Genomic DNA, 17,765 nt, shown 5'->3' with positions numbered 1-17,765 from the left:
GGACCGATGAAAACCCAAAGAAAAATCTGCTTTCTCTAGCCAAATAACCTAAAAGGAACAACCTAGCAATGCGTAAAATTTTGAGGTAATAATTACTCTACTTCAGCCAAACACGACAGCAAAACTGGAGCCCACACCTACCCTCACCAGCAAAGGCTTAATGGAGAGCCTAAACTTCTAGTTTTGCCAGGCTATACTAAGATGGGGAGCCAGGACTTTCACTCTCACTTGAAAGTAGGCAGCAACCCCCCTTCAACCATCAGAGTGGTGTCAGAAAAGACCTGATAAAACACAATGTTTAATACCCAAAATGTCCAGGTTCCAATTGAAAAATTCCTCATCATACCACGCACCAGAAAGACTTCAAACTGAGATCTCAAACTGACCAAGGAGAAAAAATTGATTGACACCAACATTGAAATGACACCGATATTTGAATCACCTGACAAGGATTTCAAATCAGCCATCATAAAAATGCTCCGACAGATAATTGTGAGCATGGTTGATACAGATTAAAAATAGAAAGTCTTGGCAAAGAAATATAAGATATAAAAACAAATGGAAATTAAGAACTAAAAATTACAATAACAAATAAAATATTCTATAGATGGGTTAAACAACAGATTGGATGTAACAGAGGAAATAGTCCAGGGACTTGGAATCAGAACAATGAAAATTACCCCAATCCGAATAACAGAGAGAAAATAGATTGAAAAAATGAACAAGAACTAGTGGAACTATGGCAAAAGATCTAATAATTGGATTATCAGAGTCCCAGAAGAGGAGAAAGGGGACAGGACTATAAAGGTATTCAAAGAAATAATGACTGAAATATCCCCAAATTTGGCAAAAAAAAAAAAAAAGGCCCAGAGATTTAAGAAGTTCAGTGATTTATAAAAACAATGAAAACCACAAAGAAATCCATGCCAAGATATATTACAGTTAACCCTTTGAAAGCTAAAGACAGAGAAATTATTGAAACTAACCAGAGAGAAACAATGCTTTACCCATTGGGGAAAGTAATACAAGTAACAGCTGATTTCTCATCAGAAGCTGTAGTGTCCAGAAGGAAGTAGCATACCATTTTCAAGGGCTAAACAGAGCTGTCAACTCAGAGCGCTACCATATTTTGCCATGTATAGAATAGAAAATGCTCCCACGTATAATGTGCACCACATTTTAGTGCTGGTTCCCATGTATAACCCACATCCTTATTTTTCCCTCAATCATTTGGGAAAAAACTGTGCATTGTACACAGCAAAATGCTGTATGTCAAACAAAAATACCCTTCAGGAATAAAGGGGATATCAAAACATTATCAAGTAAAGGAAAACTAGGATGTTTTTTCACAGCAGACTGCCCTAAATGAATGACTAGATGTAGTTTTCCACACAGAAAGGAAAGGATAAAAGAAGGAATCTTGGGACATAAACAAGAAAGAAAAAACAATGGAAAGACAAAAATATGGATAAATCTAATAGACTTTCCTTCTTGAGTTTTCTAAATTATGTTTTATAGTTGAAGCAAAAACTAGAACACTGTTTAATGTGGTTTAATTTTGGCTGTAGACAAAATGTTTAAGTCAGTTACATATGGAGGCCAGTGAAGGGATGTGATAGAGGTCAGGTTTCTACACTTCGCTTGAACTAGTAAAATGTCAACGCCAGTAGACTGTGATAAACTATGTATATGCAGTGCACTACTAATAAAATGCACTGAAAAGGTTATGCAAAGAAATATACTCAGAAGCACTATAGATAAACCAAAATGGAATTCTAAAATAAGTACAAGTAATGCATAGGAAGGGAGGGATAAGAAGGTAGAGATACGCAAAACAGAACAAATTTAAAAAATAAAATGACAGACTTATCCCTAACTTATCAATACATACATTAAGTGTAAGAACTCTAACTACATCAATTAAAATACAGAGATAGACACACTGGATAAAAAAACATGACCCAACTATATGCTGTCTACAAAAAAGTCACTTCAAATATAAATGATGTAGATGGGTTGAACGTAAAAGAGCGGAAAATGATATACCGTGAAAACATTAATCAAAAGAAAGCAGGAATGGTTGTATTAATACCATATAAAGTAGACTTAAGAGCAAACAAAATTACCAGGCAAAGGGAGGTACATTACATAATGATAAAAGAGTCAATCTATCAAGAAAACATAAGAATCCTAAATGTGTATCACCAAACAACAGAGGCACATAAAATATGTGATGCAACAGATAAAACTTAAGTGAGAAATAGACAGATTCACAATTATAATTAGAAACTTCAATTCCCCTCTCAATAACAGGTAGAACAACTAGACAGAAAACCAGCAAGAATATGGAACTCAACAACACCATCAATAAATAGGATATAATTGACTCTTATAGAACACTCAACCAAGAGCACAGTACATGTTCTTTTCAAAATGCCCATAATATGTATGCCATGATAGAGCATATCCTTGGCCATAAAACAAATCTCAGTAAATTTAAAACAATTGAAACCATACAGGATATATTCTCAGACCACTATGAAATCAAACTAGAAATCAACAGAAAGATAACAGGAAAATCTATAAATACTTGTCAAGTAACAAAGCACTTCTATATATAATCTGAAGGAAAAGAAAGAAATACATGGAACTAAATGAAAATAGAAATCCAGCATATTAGAAGTTGTGAGGTAGAGATAAATAATTGCTGAGAGGGAAATTTGAAAGACTAAATGTTCACATTAGAAAAGAGGGAAATGCTCTTATCAGTCATTTAAACTTTCTCCTTAAGAAACAAGAAGAGGAGGAGAAAACAAAACCTGCAGCAAACCAAAAGAAGGAAATAGTAAAGATAAGGGCAGAAATCAATGCAATTGATACAGCAAAACAAAACAAAAAAATTAACAGAAACTTGGTTCCTTGAAAAGGAGAATAAAATTGACAAACTTCTAGCAAGACTATAAAGAATAATAAAAGAAAATAAAAATAAAGAAGACACAAATTGCTAATATCAAGATAGGGGCTATCACCACAAAGCCTGAAGATACCAAGTTTCATATGGGAATACTGTAAACAACTCTGATACATAAATTTGGCAATTTAGATACAGTGGACCAATTTCTCAAAATATATAAACTAACACACCTCACCTAATATAAAATAGGTAATTTCAATAGCCCTATAAATATGAATGAAATTTAATTTGAACTTCCCAGAAATGAAATCTTACTCAACTGGTTTCACTAGAGAATTCTCCTAAATGTTTAACAAAGTATTAACATCAATTCTACACATTCTTTTTTCAGAAACTAGGAGAGAATACTTCCCAACTTATTCTAAGGAGCCTGTATTTCCCTGATACTAAAACCATATCAAGACAGTACATTAAAACAACACTTTCGACTGATCAATATGGATGTAAAAAATCTGAACAAAATATGAGTCAATAGAATTCGGCAATTTATTAAAAGAATGGCCAGGTAGGGTTTATTCCATGGTTACAAGTCTGGTTCAATATTTGAAAAATCAATCAGTGTAATCTACCATATAAACAGGCTAAAGAATAAAATAATATCATCTCAATGGATTCAGAAAAATATTTGACAAAATTTGACAACTATTCGTGATAAAACTGAAAACTAGGAATAGAGGGGAATTTCTTCAACTTGATAGAGAACATCTACAAAACCCTATAGCTAACATTATACTTAATGGTGAAAGACTGAATATTTTTTCCCAAAATGAAGAACAAGAAAAAGGTGTCCACCCTTACCACTGCTCTTCAACATAGCACTGCAAATTCTAGCCAGGGTAGGAAGGCAAGAAAATGAAGTAGAAGGCATACAGATCAGAAAAAAAAGAAATGAAACTGTCCCTAGTTGCAGATGACAATATGGTCTATGCAGAAAATTCACAAGGAATCTGCAACAAAACTTCTAGAATTGATATGTGAGTTGATCGAGGTTGTAAAATAGAAAATAAACATAGAGAAATTCATTGTATTTCTGTATTATAAAATGAATATGTGTAACTGACACAAAAAAATGCAATACCAGCCCTGGTTGGTATGGCTTAGTGGATTAAGCACCGGCCTGTGAACCAGAAGGTTGCAGGTTCAATTCCCACTCAAGGAACATGCCTAGGTTGCAGGCCGGGTCCCCAGTTGGAGGTGTGCAAGAGCCAACTAATCAGTGTTTCCCTCCCTTCCACTCTCTCTAAAAATAAATAAATAAATCTTTAAAAAATGCAATACCGTTTACAATTCCTCCAACAAAAATGAAATCAATCCTCAGGCATATATTTAACAAAAAAGGTTCAGTATCTGTATGCTGAGAATCACAAAATGCTGGTGAGACAAACCAATGGAAAGAGATAGATGCCCATGAATTGGAAGACTCAACATAGTAAAGATGTCAGTTCTTCCCAAATTAATATACAGGTTTAACACAATTCCTATCCAGATCCCAATGGAATTCTTTGTAGATACAGACAAGAATATTCTAATATTTATATGGAATGACAAAGGATCTAGAATAGCTAAATGTTTATGAAAGGGAATAATAATTTGGGAGCAATCATTCTACCTGATTATGACTTACTGTGTAGCTACAATAATTAGGACTGGATGGGAGGGACAGGGTACGTGCTGGACAAAAAGCCAAAAAGGAAAGCAAGGCCAGGGCTGTGGGTGTTTTTTCTGCCTGCAGTGTTTGATTCATTCTTAAGGAACTGAGAGCTTAATCTTCCAAAATGTCAAAAAGACCATGTTATTCCCCACCTCCCATCCCAACTCTTACAGCACAAATGCCTAGTACACCAGGGTTTGTGGGATATGTGCATACAGCCATCTTGCCTGCAACAGCTGCAGTCTGGGAGGAAACCTGAGCACCAAAAGCTGGCTCACAGCATCCTCTGATATTACGATTGCAAAAGCCCCAAAGCCACCAGATAAGCAGAGAGGTCTGGGACCAAGTAAAGGCCTCCAAGCCTGACCTAAAGTTATGAGAGATTAGCAACATTATTGGTGGCATATGGCAAGATTTTCTTCATTAGTGAATGAAAAAAAAACAAGAATATTTCAATGAATTTGAAGCAGAAAAAGTTAGAGTACAATGAATTTATGAAGGCCTACCATAATTCTTCCATATACCTTGCAAATATAAATGCAAAATGTCATGCAGAAGCTGCTTTAGAAGAAGAAAGTCAACAGGCTGTCTCACATGGAGAAAGGGGAACCTTACATGAACATCTAGCCTGCTGAAGGTCCACATGATTATAATGATGGATTTTCAGTGAAGTATATAGCCATTATCTGTTTCCAGAGAAACCACTACCTCATCAATGAAATTCTTAGAGAGAGTATGTTGCCAAACATTCAGTCAATGTTATAACACCCAGAATGCAAGTTCTCAAGCAGCAGGTCTAGTCCTCAGTGTTGTCAGCAAAACTAGAAGCTGAACTTGTTCAGTTAGAGGAGCAATCCCAGGGAAAGAAGAGGAAATTCCTGAGAAGCATAGATTCATTTAACAATGAACTTAAAAGTTTGTGTGGTTTGAAAGTAGAAGTGGATATGGAAAAACTTGCAGCTGAATGGGACAGGCTTACAAAAGGTGGGAAGAAATGGAAGAAGCCAGCAAAGCAAGCTGAATGCAGTCAGAGCAGTATTGTTCCTGAGGAAGAGTGAGCTGCTTGTAAGATTTTAAAAAAAGACAATAGCATTCCAGTGGAGACAGAGGAGGCACACCTTGAAAAAACAATGGAAAGCAAACAGAATGGTGAAAAAGGCACATCTACTCTTGAGGACAAGGAGAGCAGGCAAGAGAGAATGGAAGAGAGTATGGCAGAGGAAGGGACCAGTGATAGTTATCCCGGCTCAGAGTGGAAGAATGGAGGAGAGATTGACAGATTCCATACCAGAAGATGAGAAAAAAAGAATAAATGTTGCCTTGATTTATGTGTTCTAAATACTTTTTTAAATGAAAAAATGTTTTTGAGTTGAAAAAAAGATGTACTGGCAGTGATATAGATACATAGACAAATGGAACAGAATAGGAAACCCAGAAATAGCCCCATATAGGTACAGCCAACTGATTTTTGACTACAGAAGCACTTTATTGGAGGACATACAGTCTTTTTAACAAATGGTACTGGATCCATTGAACATCTATAGATGAACAAGTACCACATATCTCAGAGGTCCCCAGGCCATGGACCTGTACCAGTTGTGGCCTGTTACGAACTGGACACACAGCAGGAAGTGAGCGGTGGGCAAGGAGTGAAGCTTTGCCCACATTACCGTGTGAGTTCTCCCTCCTGTCTTCAGTGCCCCTCCCACTCCCCATCTGTGGAAAAATTGTTTTTCACGAAAATGGTCCCTGGTACTGAAAAGGTTGGGTACTGCTGATCTAGATTAGTATCAGAAATATATAAAGAACTCTCAAAACTGCACATTATAAAAACAATCTAGTTAGAAAATCAGCAAGACATGCACTGACATTTCACTGAAGGGGATATGCATATGACAAGTAAAATATGAAAATATGTTCATTGTTAGTCATTAGAAAATGCAAATTAAAACAACAATGAGGTATTACTGCATACCTATCAGAATGGCTAAACTGAAAAATGGTGGTTGTTCCACATACAGGATTGGATGTGAACAAACTGATCATTTGTAAATTGCTGGTCTGAATGTAAAATGCCGCCACCACTTTGAAAAGTAACTTGGTAGTTCCTTTCAAAACTAAAAGTGGACTTACCATACAACCCAGCACTTATGCTTTTGGGTATTTATCCCAGAGAAATGAAAACTTAGTTTTATTCAGAAACTTGTATACAAAGTACAACAACAACTTTATTCATAATAGCCCCAACTGGAAACAACCCAGATATCCTTCAAAAGGTGAATGGTTAAACTTTGGTACATCCATACCATGAAATACTATTTGGCAAAAAAGGAATGAACTATTGATAAGGTAAAAAAACATGGATAGATCTCAAGGGCGTTATGCTGAGTGAAAATGCCAACCTCAAAAGATAGAATACTGTATGATTTCATTTATAAAACATTCTCAAATTGACAAAATGATAGAGTCGGAGAACAGATTAGCGATTGCTGGGGACTGGGTATGGTGCTGGAGGGCACCAGCTATAACCATGAAAGGGGTAGTATAGGGGGGGATCTTTTTGGTGGTGAAATAGCTCTGCATCTTGATTGTGGTGGTTATACAAATCTACACAGAACTATATATCCAATTATACCAGTGTCAACTTCCTAGCTTTGATATTTTACTAGAATTATTGTAGAAATAAGTATTGAGGAAAACTGAGTAAGGAGTACACAGGACCTCTCTATACTGTCTTTGTGACTCCCTGTGAATCTATAATTTTTTTTAATTAGAATTTTTTTTAAAGAGCATTTTAGAGGGTTGTGAGGGGGGCCAGGCAGGATTAAGTTAAAGCAGGGACAAGAGTCTAGAGACTTACCAGGTGGAAGATGATGAGATGTGAATCTCTACAATATTCATCATGATAAAGGAAAGGGAATAGATATAATAAATTATAAGGTAATAGAGTCAACAGAAATTTTGGAATAACTGGATGTGTAGGAGATGAAGGAGAGCAAGGACTCCAGGATGACTTAGGTTTCTAGCTTGTATAACTGAGTAAATGCTAGATGTGTTAAGTAAAAGAGGCCACAGCTTAGAGGCCATAGGAACTTGCAGTGAACTAGATGTACACGGAAGCCATGTTTTCCTTTTCTCTTACACCTGAGATTGACTTTTTGAAAATTTTGTGAAATTCTTTTAAATTATTTTGGGGTGTTCTATAGTCCAAAGCCAGGTAGTCACATAATTCTTCCTGGGTTTCTTCCCTGGATTAGGCTAGTACATCTACTTAAGAAATGAGTTTCATAGTCATTAAGAACTGTGTGTCATTGAGCATTCATTTCTTCATCCGCAAAATAAGCACTATGTTTTGTGATGATATAGTCATAATACTTCTCTCTGGGGATTGCTCTGAGGAGTAAATGAGATTTGATTTACGTTTATATACAAAGTACCTAACACATATCAAGCATATAATAAATGCTTACTACTTCTACTAATAATAAAAATTGTGGCAATAAAAAGATACTGAAGTGTGATGGATCCTGTCCATTGTTGCCAGCTGTAGAAATGCTCAGAGATTCACTAGAGCCTGGTTTTCCTCAATGTGTTTTCCAGTTCCTTCAGTGATCCTTAAAGAATGGTCTGCCTATAAAGGGAAGTCACCTCAAACACCTGAGCTGGTGCCTGCGCTGACATTTCGGGAATGGACTTGCCCAAACCTCAAGAAGCTTTGGTTAGGCAAAGCAGTTGAGGACAAGAACAGAAGGATGAGGGCCTTCCTGGCCTGTATGAAGTCAGATACACCCAGTATGCTCAATCCAGCCAATGTCCCCACCCATCTGCTGCTCATGTGCTGTGTACTCCGGTAAGCCATGTGACAGGTGCCAGTTCGTGTCTCTTATTTTTTGGACATTTCCTTTAATCAAGTGTTTTTATACTTTCTGGGGTGGGAAGATTTCTGTTTTATATTGAGCTTAGACTTCAGAAACGCTGGAATTGATTGCTATGATACTCTCCTCAGTTCATGGTCTTTGTACTATCAGTCTATGTATGACCTCTCTTTTATATTTGGTTTCTGTTCCTTTTAGTCTTTATTCCTGATCCAGCTCCCTTTTCCTCTCCACCCATAGTTATGCACTCTGGGGTATTTGATGTATATCTTTCCAAGCCATCTTCCAATTATTTATTTAGACACTATCCATGCACAGTCTATAGTATCATTTCTATGTATAGATGGTATCCTTTTCCACATGAAAGATATTGTGCTCAATATCTCATTTTACTTTTTTCACTTAGTGTTATTTTTGAGATCTATCCATATTCATGTATGGTTCATTTCTCTAGACTGACAGATTATGTTCCATCAGATACTGATATCAGTACAGTTGAGCCTTGAACAACATGAGTTTGAATTGTGCAAGTCTACTTATATGCTGATTTTTTGTCAATAAATATTATAAATATATTTTTTCTTTATGATTTTCGTTTTAAGTATATTTTGTTGATTATACTCTTATAGTTTTCCCAATTTTTTCTTTTTAATATATTTTATTGACTATGCTATTACGTTATGCCCATTTTCCCCCCTTCATTCCCCTCCACCCTGCACACCCCTCCCCCACCATTCCCCCCCTTTAGTTCATGTCCATGTGTCACAAGTTCTTTACATTCTATATTTCCCCTACTATTCTTACCCTCCCCCCTACCTATTTTCTATCTACTGTCTATGCTACTTATTTTCTGTACCTTCTCCCCCCTTCTCCTCCTCCCACTCCCCTGTTGCTAACCCTCCATGTGATCTGCATTTCTATGGTTCCACTCCTGCTCTAGCTGTCCTCTTAGTTTGCTTTTGTTTTAGGTGTGGTTGTTAATAACTGTGAGTTTGCTGTCCTTTCACTGTTCCTATTTTTTATCTTCTTTTTTTTAGGTAAGTCCCATTAACATTTCATATACAAGGGCTTGGTGATGATGAACTCCTTGAATTTGATCTTATCTAAGAAGCACTTTATCTGCCCTTCTATTCTAAATGAAAGCTTTGCTGTATAGAGCAATCTTGGATGTAGGTCCTTGCCTTTCATGACTTGGAATACTTCTTTCCAGCCCCTTCTTGCCTTCAAGGTCTCTTTTGAGAAATCAGCTGACAGTCTTATGGGAAGTCCTTTGTAGGTGACTGTTCCCTTAGCTTTTGCTGCTTCTAGGATTCTCTCCTTCTCTTTAATCTTGGCTAATGTAATGATGATGTGCTTTGGTGTGTTCCTTCTTGGGTCCACCTTCTTTGGGACTCTCTGAGCTTCCTGGATTTCCTGTAAGTCTATTTCCTTTGCCAGATGGGGGACGTTCTCCTTTACTATTTGTTCTTTTCCACTTGTTGCTCTTCCTCTTCCCCTTCTGGAACCCCTATAACTTGGATGTTAGAACGTTTAAAGATGTCCTGGAGGTTCCTAAGCCTCTCCTCATTTTTTTGAATACTTGTTTCTTCATTCTTTTATGTTTGGTCATTTTTTTCTTCCTTCTGGTCCACTCCCTTGATATGAGTCCCAGTTTCCTTTCCCATCACTATTGGTTCCCTGTGCATTTTGCTTCATTTCACTTAGTGTAGCCTTCATTTTTTCATTTAGTTTGCAACTAAAATCAACCAGTTCTGTGAGCATCCTGATCACCAGTGTTTTGAACTGTGCATCTGATAGGTTGGCTATCTCTTGGTCACTTAGAAGTACTGGCTCTGGGACTTCGAGCTGTTCTTCTTAAGTCATAATGTTTTGGTCTGTTTGCATCTGTAATGTATGAGGGGTGGAGCCTTAGGTGTTCACCAGGGCAGGGCAACCCAGTTGCTGGGTTGTGACTCTGTATGTGGGGGGCGAGGTCAGAGAGGAACAATGGTGTTTGTTCCACTCTCTCTCGGACTTCGGTCCCCTCTGCTGCCTCCCGCAAGCAAACCGGGACCCCTGGTGCTGGGTCCTGGGTATGTGGGCCTGTGGGCCTGTGCACCCTCCAGGACCCTGTGGGTCTCTCCAACAAACTCTCTGTGAGCCTGGGAGCTTCTTCTGGCACCTCAACCCTGAAAGTTTTTCCAATTGTTGCTTTTAGGCTTTAATTTCCATCGCTGGGGCCCTAGCTTGTGAGGTCTGTCTCACTGCTCGCTTTTTTGCCTGGTTTATCTGCACATGCACAAATGTATGACCGTGGTCAGCCACCCGCCCCGGGCTCTCACTGGGTCTGCCTGTTGACACCCCATGCCCGTGATCTGCCAACCACCTCCTGTGCTCCCGGGTTGGTCCAGACACTTCTCCCTGCCCAATCCCCTCTGACAGCTGCTGACTCTGCCCCTCTTACCGGTCTGGCTGAATGGTTTGTTGTTTTCGGACTTCAGTACTGTTCAATTTTCCATGTTTTGGTTGAGTTTTTGTTACTATAACTTTGTTGTCTTTAAACTTGGTTATGCGAGGAGGCACAGTGTTTCCACCTATGCCTCCATCTTGGCTGGAAGTCTCGTTTTCCCATTTTTTTTAATCTCCTCTGTCCCACCTCCACCCTGCACCCTGGAAGCCTACAGCATTCCCTCACCCCTCAGTTGATGTCGAAGGATCATACATATAAGTTTTTTCACTTCTGTTTCCTATACCATTCTTAACTTCTCCCTGTCTATTTTATGCCTACCAATTATGCTTCTTATTCCCTGTACCCTTCTCCCACATTCTTCCCTTCTCTCTCCCCACTGATAACCTTCCATGTGATGTCCATTTCTGTGATTCTGGTCCTGTTCTAGTTGTTTGTTTAGTTTGTTTTGTTTTTAGGTTCAGTTTTTGATAGTTGTGAGTTTGTTGTCATTTACTATTCATACTTTTGATCATCATCTTCTTAGATAAGTAAGTCCCTTTAACATTTCATAGCATAAGGGCTTGGTGATGATGAACTCCTTTAACTTGACCTTATCTGGGAAGTCCTTTATCTCCCCTCCCATTCTAAATGAAAGCTTTGCTGCATAGACTCATCTTAGATGCAGGTCCTTGCCTTTCATGACTTCCAATACTTCTTTCCAGCTCCATTTGCCTACAAGGTTTCTTTTGAGAAATCACCTGCTAGTCTTATGGGAACTCCTTTGTAGGTAACTGTCTTCTCTCTTGCTGCTTTTAAGATTCTGTCCTTCTCTTTAATCTTGGGTAATGTAGTTATAATGCCCCTTGGTGTGTGCTTCCTTGGAGAACCCAAGTATTCTTTACATGAGACCCCTGTTTTAGAGCTTCTTTCCTGAGTATAAGCTGGGTCGGTGATTCTCTTTACCATGGCTACTGGATGTAGAGCTGGGGTTAATGAGAAATGTCAGTATTCCCTTCCCTGTATGAAACTATAACCCAAGAATGGGAGCTGGGAGGAGAAGGAGCCTGTCTTCCTTGGCTATATATGCCTGAGGGTTAACTGATTAAAAAATACTTCACTTAGTATTTCTTATAAGGACCAGCTTCATAGCTCAGTGTTCTCTAACCCTCTGGTGATTTTTAGGGACTGACTTCTTCTTTGCACAAAAACATATTTTCTCTCTATCAGCAAATAAATAATGAGAAAATAGAATACCATCCATAATTGCAGTAATATATATCAACTATCTAGGAATTAATTTAAAATACAGCAGACCTCTATGGAAAAAAAATAACTCTACTAAGAGAGAAAGTAACAGACCTGAATAAAGAGAGAGGTAAACTATGATCTTTGGATGAGAAGCCTTAACATTATAAAGATATTAACACTCCAAAGTAATCTATAAATTCAGTTCATTGAAAACAGCCCAAAAGATTTTTGTGGAAAGTAGACTAATTCTAAATTACATTTGGGGGCGGGGGAGGCTGGGATGGGAAAAATAGACAAAATACTGTACTTGAAAAATAACTAAATAAAATTAATTAAATTACATTTGGAACAATAATGGTTCATGTGGTTCAGGAATAGCTGCAAGTTTGAAAGATTAAAAGCAAAGAGTGGAGATTTCTCTTACCTGCTATTAAGGCAAACTGTAAATCCTTATTAATGGAAACTGTGATCCTGGGGAGGGATCAAATAGGCAATGGAACAAAATAGGATCCATGAAAACACTCACGTACATACAGGAACTTGGTCTATAGCAATCAATGGGGAAAGAAGAGATCACATAATGAATGGAGTTGGGAAAAATGGCTTATTTTGTAGAGAAAATAAAATTAGGTTTTTTCTTACAGCATATACAGAATAAATAAACATTGTATTTAATGACCTGACATGGAAGGCAATATTATAAAACCATGCAAAAATGTAAATTTGTATGACCCAGAGGTACAGAAGAATTTATTGAATAAAATCCCAAAAGTATACATGATAAAGGTACAATTTGATGGCTTTGACAAACCACAATTAAATACTTTTCAGTTAGTGGTGAAGTACACTAACATCTGCAATACACTTTTAAATATACAATATACTTAGAAAAAATAGCGATAAGTATCTTGATGGTAAGCAATTAAAAGGAGGCCAGTTAGCACCATGATACAAGAGAAATGGCAGAGCATCCAGAAGTCTTATATAGAGAGCAAAGCAAAGAAACAGTCAAGAGCCCACCCCCCTGCAATAACAGTCAGCTCTGGATGGGGGGTGATGAAGGGTGTGTGCATGTACTACATGGTACCCACTCAGGAGCAACCAGGACAAGACTTGGGGCAGATTTCAAAGCATTCTGTAAACTACACAAAGACCCATCAACAGAGAGCAGATACCTCACTGGCACAAAAGAGCTGAAAAACCACTGTTTACCCAACATTAACTGAAAAATAAGCTTCTTTGACCTAGAGGCAATTCCTAGGAATCCAGGCTTAAAAGTAAAATAAAACTTATCACTGCCAGTCAGGAATACTGTGAATACCCAAAGCTGTGACCTCTCAGTAATGATCAGAAAAAGAACCTCCAACTACTTGTCCCTCACCAAATGTGGGTCAAAAACATAAACTCCCTGAACTATGATAGCAGCCTTACTTCACACATACATTTAAGGCAAAACACAAGCTACCTCAGAGGACTTAAGCATAATCTTTGCTGAGTTAGTGACTTATGTGAACTCAGGGATGACATTTAAAGATTTTATTTATTTACATTTAGAGAGAGAAGGGAAGGACAAAGAGGGGGAGAGAAACATCAATATACAAGACATACATCAATCAGTTGCCTCACACGCCCCCAACTGGAGACCTGGCCCACAACCCAGGGGAGCCAAGGGGTCACCGGTTTAATTCCCAGTAGGGCATGTGCCTTGGTTGTGGATCAGGTCCCCAGCAGGGGGCGTGCGAGAGGCAACCACACATTGATGTTTCTCCCTCTTTTCCTCCCTTCCCCTCGCTAAAAATAAATAAATAAACTCTTTTAAATAAAATAAATAAATAAATAAAATCTTTAAAAAATGAAAATTTCACAAATTTGATTAAAAACATTAATCTGTACAACCTAATAAGCTCAATAAATTCCAAGTTGCATAAACACAAAAGAACCACCTCAGACAAATAGTCAAAATGAAGAAAGCCAAAGCCAAAGAGAGTATTTTGAATGCTATAAGGAAAAAAAAAATGGGTCATCACATGCAAGGGAATCACAAAGATGAGATTCTCATCAGAGACAATGGGGACTAGAAGGACAAAGTAATTCAGTGTGCTGAAATATAAAAGTCAACTGTCAATCTATTTTTTAATTATTTATTTTATTTTACAATTGCAGTTGACATTCAATATTAGTTTTAGATGTACAGCATAGTGGTTAGGCATTTATATAAGTTATAAAGTGATCTCCCCTGTTATGTCTTACACCCACCTGATACCAGATATAGTTATTACACTATTATTATTATTATTATTATTATTATTATTATTTCTAAAGATTTTATTTTATTCATTTCTAGAGAGGGGGGAAGAGAAGGTCAGCTGCTGCCTGTGTCTGGCCTGGGGCTGCCTGACAGGAGCTACAAGATGGTAGCTGCCTGTGTTGGGCTTGGAGGTACCTAGGAGTGTTTATGCTATGAACCAGTGCCATTTGCCACTAGTGACAGGCTTGGGGCCACTTAACAAATACTACAGGGCATGCCAAGGCCATACTCTGCTTGAGAGATTTTAAGACATTCCATAGCATGGGCTTACGCCCAGTGCTTATGTGTATTAGCCTCCGAAAGTGTTTCAGTCTGGACACATATTTTGGGTGGGACCGAGTTTCAGGGACTCATCAGGGCAGGGAGGGCAAGGGCTGTGTTAGACAGGTTGATGGACACTGATCTACATTTAGTGTCCAACTGCACCTTCAGCCCCAGGGGGTGGGAGTGGCTCAACAAAGGAACAGTGGAACCTGCTGGTACTTTAGTTCTGGAGAGACTGCCTTTCCTGCCTTCGCCCTGAAGCCTGGCCATTCAGTTCCTCCCAGTATGTCTTTGGTGTTTTTTGACCTGCTATACCTTCTGTGGAGCTTAGGGCTAGTGTTTCTGAGCCAGTGAGTCTGTTCTCCAGCCTTTAAAGGTGACACCTGGGTCTATAGCAGCCTTCCCTCTCACCCAAACTGATTCCTGCTGATTTTCAAAGCCAGCTGTTATGGGTACTACTCTTCCTGGCACTGGTGCTCCAGGCTGGGCAGCCTAGTGTGGGGCTGGGACTCCTGGCTCCTCAGTGGGAACCTCCACAGCTGAAATATCCCTGCTGCTTAAAATCGCCACCCTGTGGGATTGGGACCTGCCAGAGTATCTAGAATGCAAGATGCATTAAGTAAACACTATTCCTGAGTAACTTATAGTTTGCTATATATAGTATACTGTAATATAATGGTCATACATAGTGTGTATGATAATGTAAATACTACTAATAGTAATAATATAGATGCCATCTTGTCACTAAGATTGAGGAACTTCCTTGGGAAATTAGCAATGTTGTAGTTTTTCCAGAGAAAATCCCCAGTAGAATCATATAATTCATAAAATAGCACATGACATGCATCACTACATATTGGTTGACTTAATAATCATTATTTCCTGTTGTTTCATTTATGAACTTCTCGCTCTTCCTACTCCTTGGACCCTACACACTCTGTCTCACAATTCATTCCAGGCTAGTTGAAGAGCAGTGCTGGACAAATGATGGAGCTAGTATTTCCGTTCGTATATCCTGACATTGAGTCATTTGTTCAGCAAGCATTTTATTGAGCACCCATTCATTCTACCATATACCATATTAAGGTTAGAAAGACATGAAAGTTTGCAAATAATCTTAAAGTATAAACCAAACCAAACAAACAACTCAAATCTCTAGGAATTGAAATGTATCCTTCTCTGTAAGGTCTTTTCTGATTCTCCCAAGTAAATTTAGTCACTGTTTCCTTAGAGCACCCAGAACAATCTGTTCAACTTATAAAATCACAACCCTGCCTGTCTCCCACACTTGACTACTTTGGAGCTCCTTTGGGTGAGTTTTTCTTTCACTGTGGCCAGGTTATGACTAGTACAATTCTGCTTTGGAGGATTTTTGTTGAGTTTTGCAGGGTGGGGTTATGGTGTGACCTGATTGATGCATTCAGTCAGTCCCCCAATAAATAACTACTAATATACTCTATGCTATGTGCTAAGCTAGATAGTTCATAATAAATCAAAATCATAAATAAGACAGCAGACAAGGGCAAACCAACAGGTCCTAGAACTCCTGGGAACTCATGTGAGCACTTGAAAAGAATGTGTTTTTTGTAAAAAAATCAAACTTTTGAACCTTACTTTCAGTTTTGACTTTACATGTCATCTTCTGTGACTACATGTATTTTAGGGATATTTCACATGTCATAGCTTGGTGGTAGTATACAAAAGTCTTCTACTGTAATTGCATTTCTATTCATTTTCTTCTATTTTTGCTTCACATTTTGCCAACAGAATAAGATGGCAAAATTAAAAATAAAAGAATGGACAAAGGTAAATCAAGGAACTACAAATCAAAAGAAAGAAGCAATATTAATAGATAATATCATCCTCAAGGCAAAACAAAAACACTAAGGAGAACAAAAGAATATTTTATACTGATAGAAGTTATAAGCTATGAATTAGGTACTTCATAACATAACATAAAAAATATAAAGTAAGCCCTGGCTGGTGTAGCTCAGTAGATTGAGCGCAGGCCTGCGAACCACATGATCGCGGTTTGATTCCCAATCAGGGCACATGCCTGGGTTGCAGGCCAGTTCCCAGCAGGGGACTCATGAGAGGCAACCATACATAGATATTTCTCTCCTTCTCTCCTTCCCTTCCCCTCTAAAGAAGATAAATAAATAAAAACTTTAAAAAAAAAAATATATATATATATATATATATATATATATATATATATATATATATATATATATATAAAGGAGCCCTGGCTGGTGTGACTCAGTGGATTGAGTGCTGGCCTGTGAACCAAAAGGTTGTCAGTTCGATTCCTGGTTAGGGCACATGCCAGGGTTGCAGGCCAGGCCCCAAGTTGGAGGCCGTGCAAGAGGCAACCGATCAATGTATTTCTCACACATTGGTGTTTATCTCTCTCTCTTTCTCCCTCCCTCCCCCCGTCTCTTAACAAAGAAATAAAATCTTTAAAATATATATATATAAATTTATTATAAATTAAGAATAAATTTTTCAAGGGGAGGATCTGCAGTCAGGAAAGAAGATAATTGTTGTGGGCAAAGGGAAGTTTATGTGTCCCAGGAAGATTCCTGCTGGAAAGCCCAGTCACGTAGAATGTAGTTCCCAAAATAGCAACAGGCTTGTTGGCATGTCCCGCAATTGTGGAACCATCCTGGATGTTTAGACATAAAGAAACGATAATAGGGCTGCCTGCTGTGTTGTGATCATTCTAGGCCAGAACAGTAGGTTAAAGATTTGAATCCAGGCTGTCTGGATACAGAACGTAGGCTTTTTCCAGGGCACCACACTGCCTTCTGGTAGTAGTAACAGGTCAGTGTCCCCAGGAACCCATGTCATGTGCCTCTCAGAGGAGACTAGCTGGTGTTTTAAACATGAAGTTTCTGAAGTTGCATTAATTATGAATATCTTCTTGTGGGGTCTTCAGGGAACTAAGGACTAGACTTTGTACTGATGTATTTGAGGTTGTCATCTCTCTTTCTCTTCCTCTTTCTGCATTCTCTGTG

At 38.2% G+C, this 17,765-nt stretch overlaps 1 protein-coding gene and 1 pseudogene across 3 annotated transcripts in view; both read left to right on the top strand.

Moving 5' to 3' along the window:
- The window catches only part of FAM120C (family with sequence similarity 120C), a 108,354-nt gene that overhangs the window by 66,945 nt on the left and 23,644 nt on the right, over window positions 1-17,765 (top strand). For all 3 annotated transcript variants that reach the window (XM_037153663.2, XM_037153662.2, XM_037153665.2), the window contains exon 10: window positions 8,226-8,475. In XM_037153663.2, coding sequence (XP_037009558.2) covers window positions 8,226-8,475 — 250 coding nt within the window. The remainder of the gene's footprint in view (window positions 1-8,225; window positions 8,476-17,765) is intronic.
- Window positions 4,715-6,077, top strand: LOC119055466 (SWI/SNF-related matrix-associated actin-dependent regulator of chromatin subfamily E member 1-like; annotated as a pseudogene).

This window comes from Artibeus jamaicensis, unplaced genomic scaffold (genome assembly GCF_021234435.1).
Source record: "Artibeus jamaicensis isolate MK-2021 breed Jamaican fruit bat unplaced genomic scaffold, CSHL_Jam_final contig_1410, whole genome shotgun sequence".
In the NCBI taxonomy this organism is placed as follows: Eukaryota; Metazoa; Chordata; class Mammalia; order Chiroptera; family Phyllostomidae; genus Artibeus; species Artibeus jamaicensis.
This window is presented reverse-complemented; position numbering and strand designations above follow the sequence as displayed.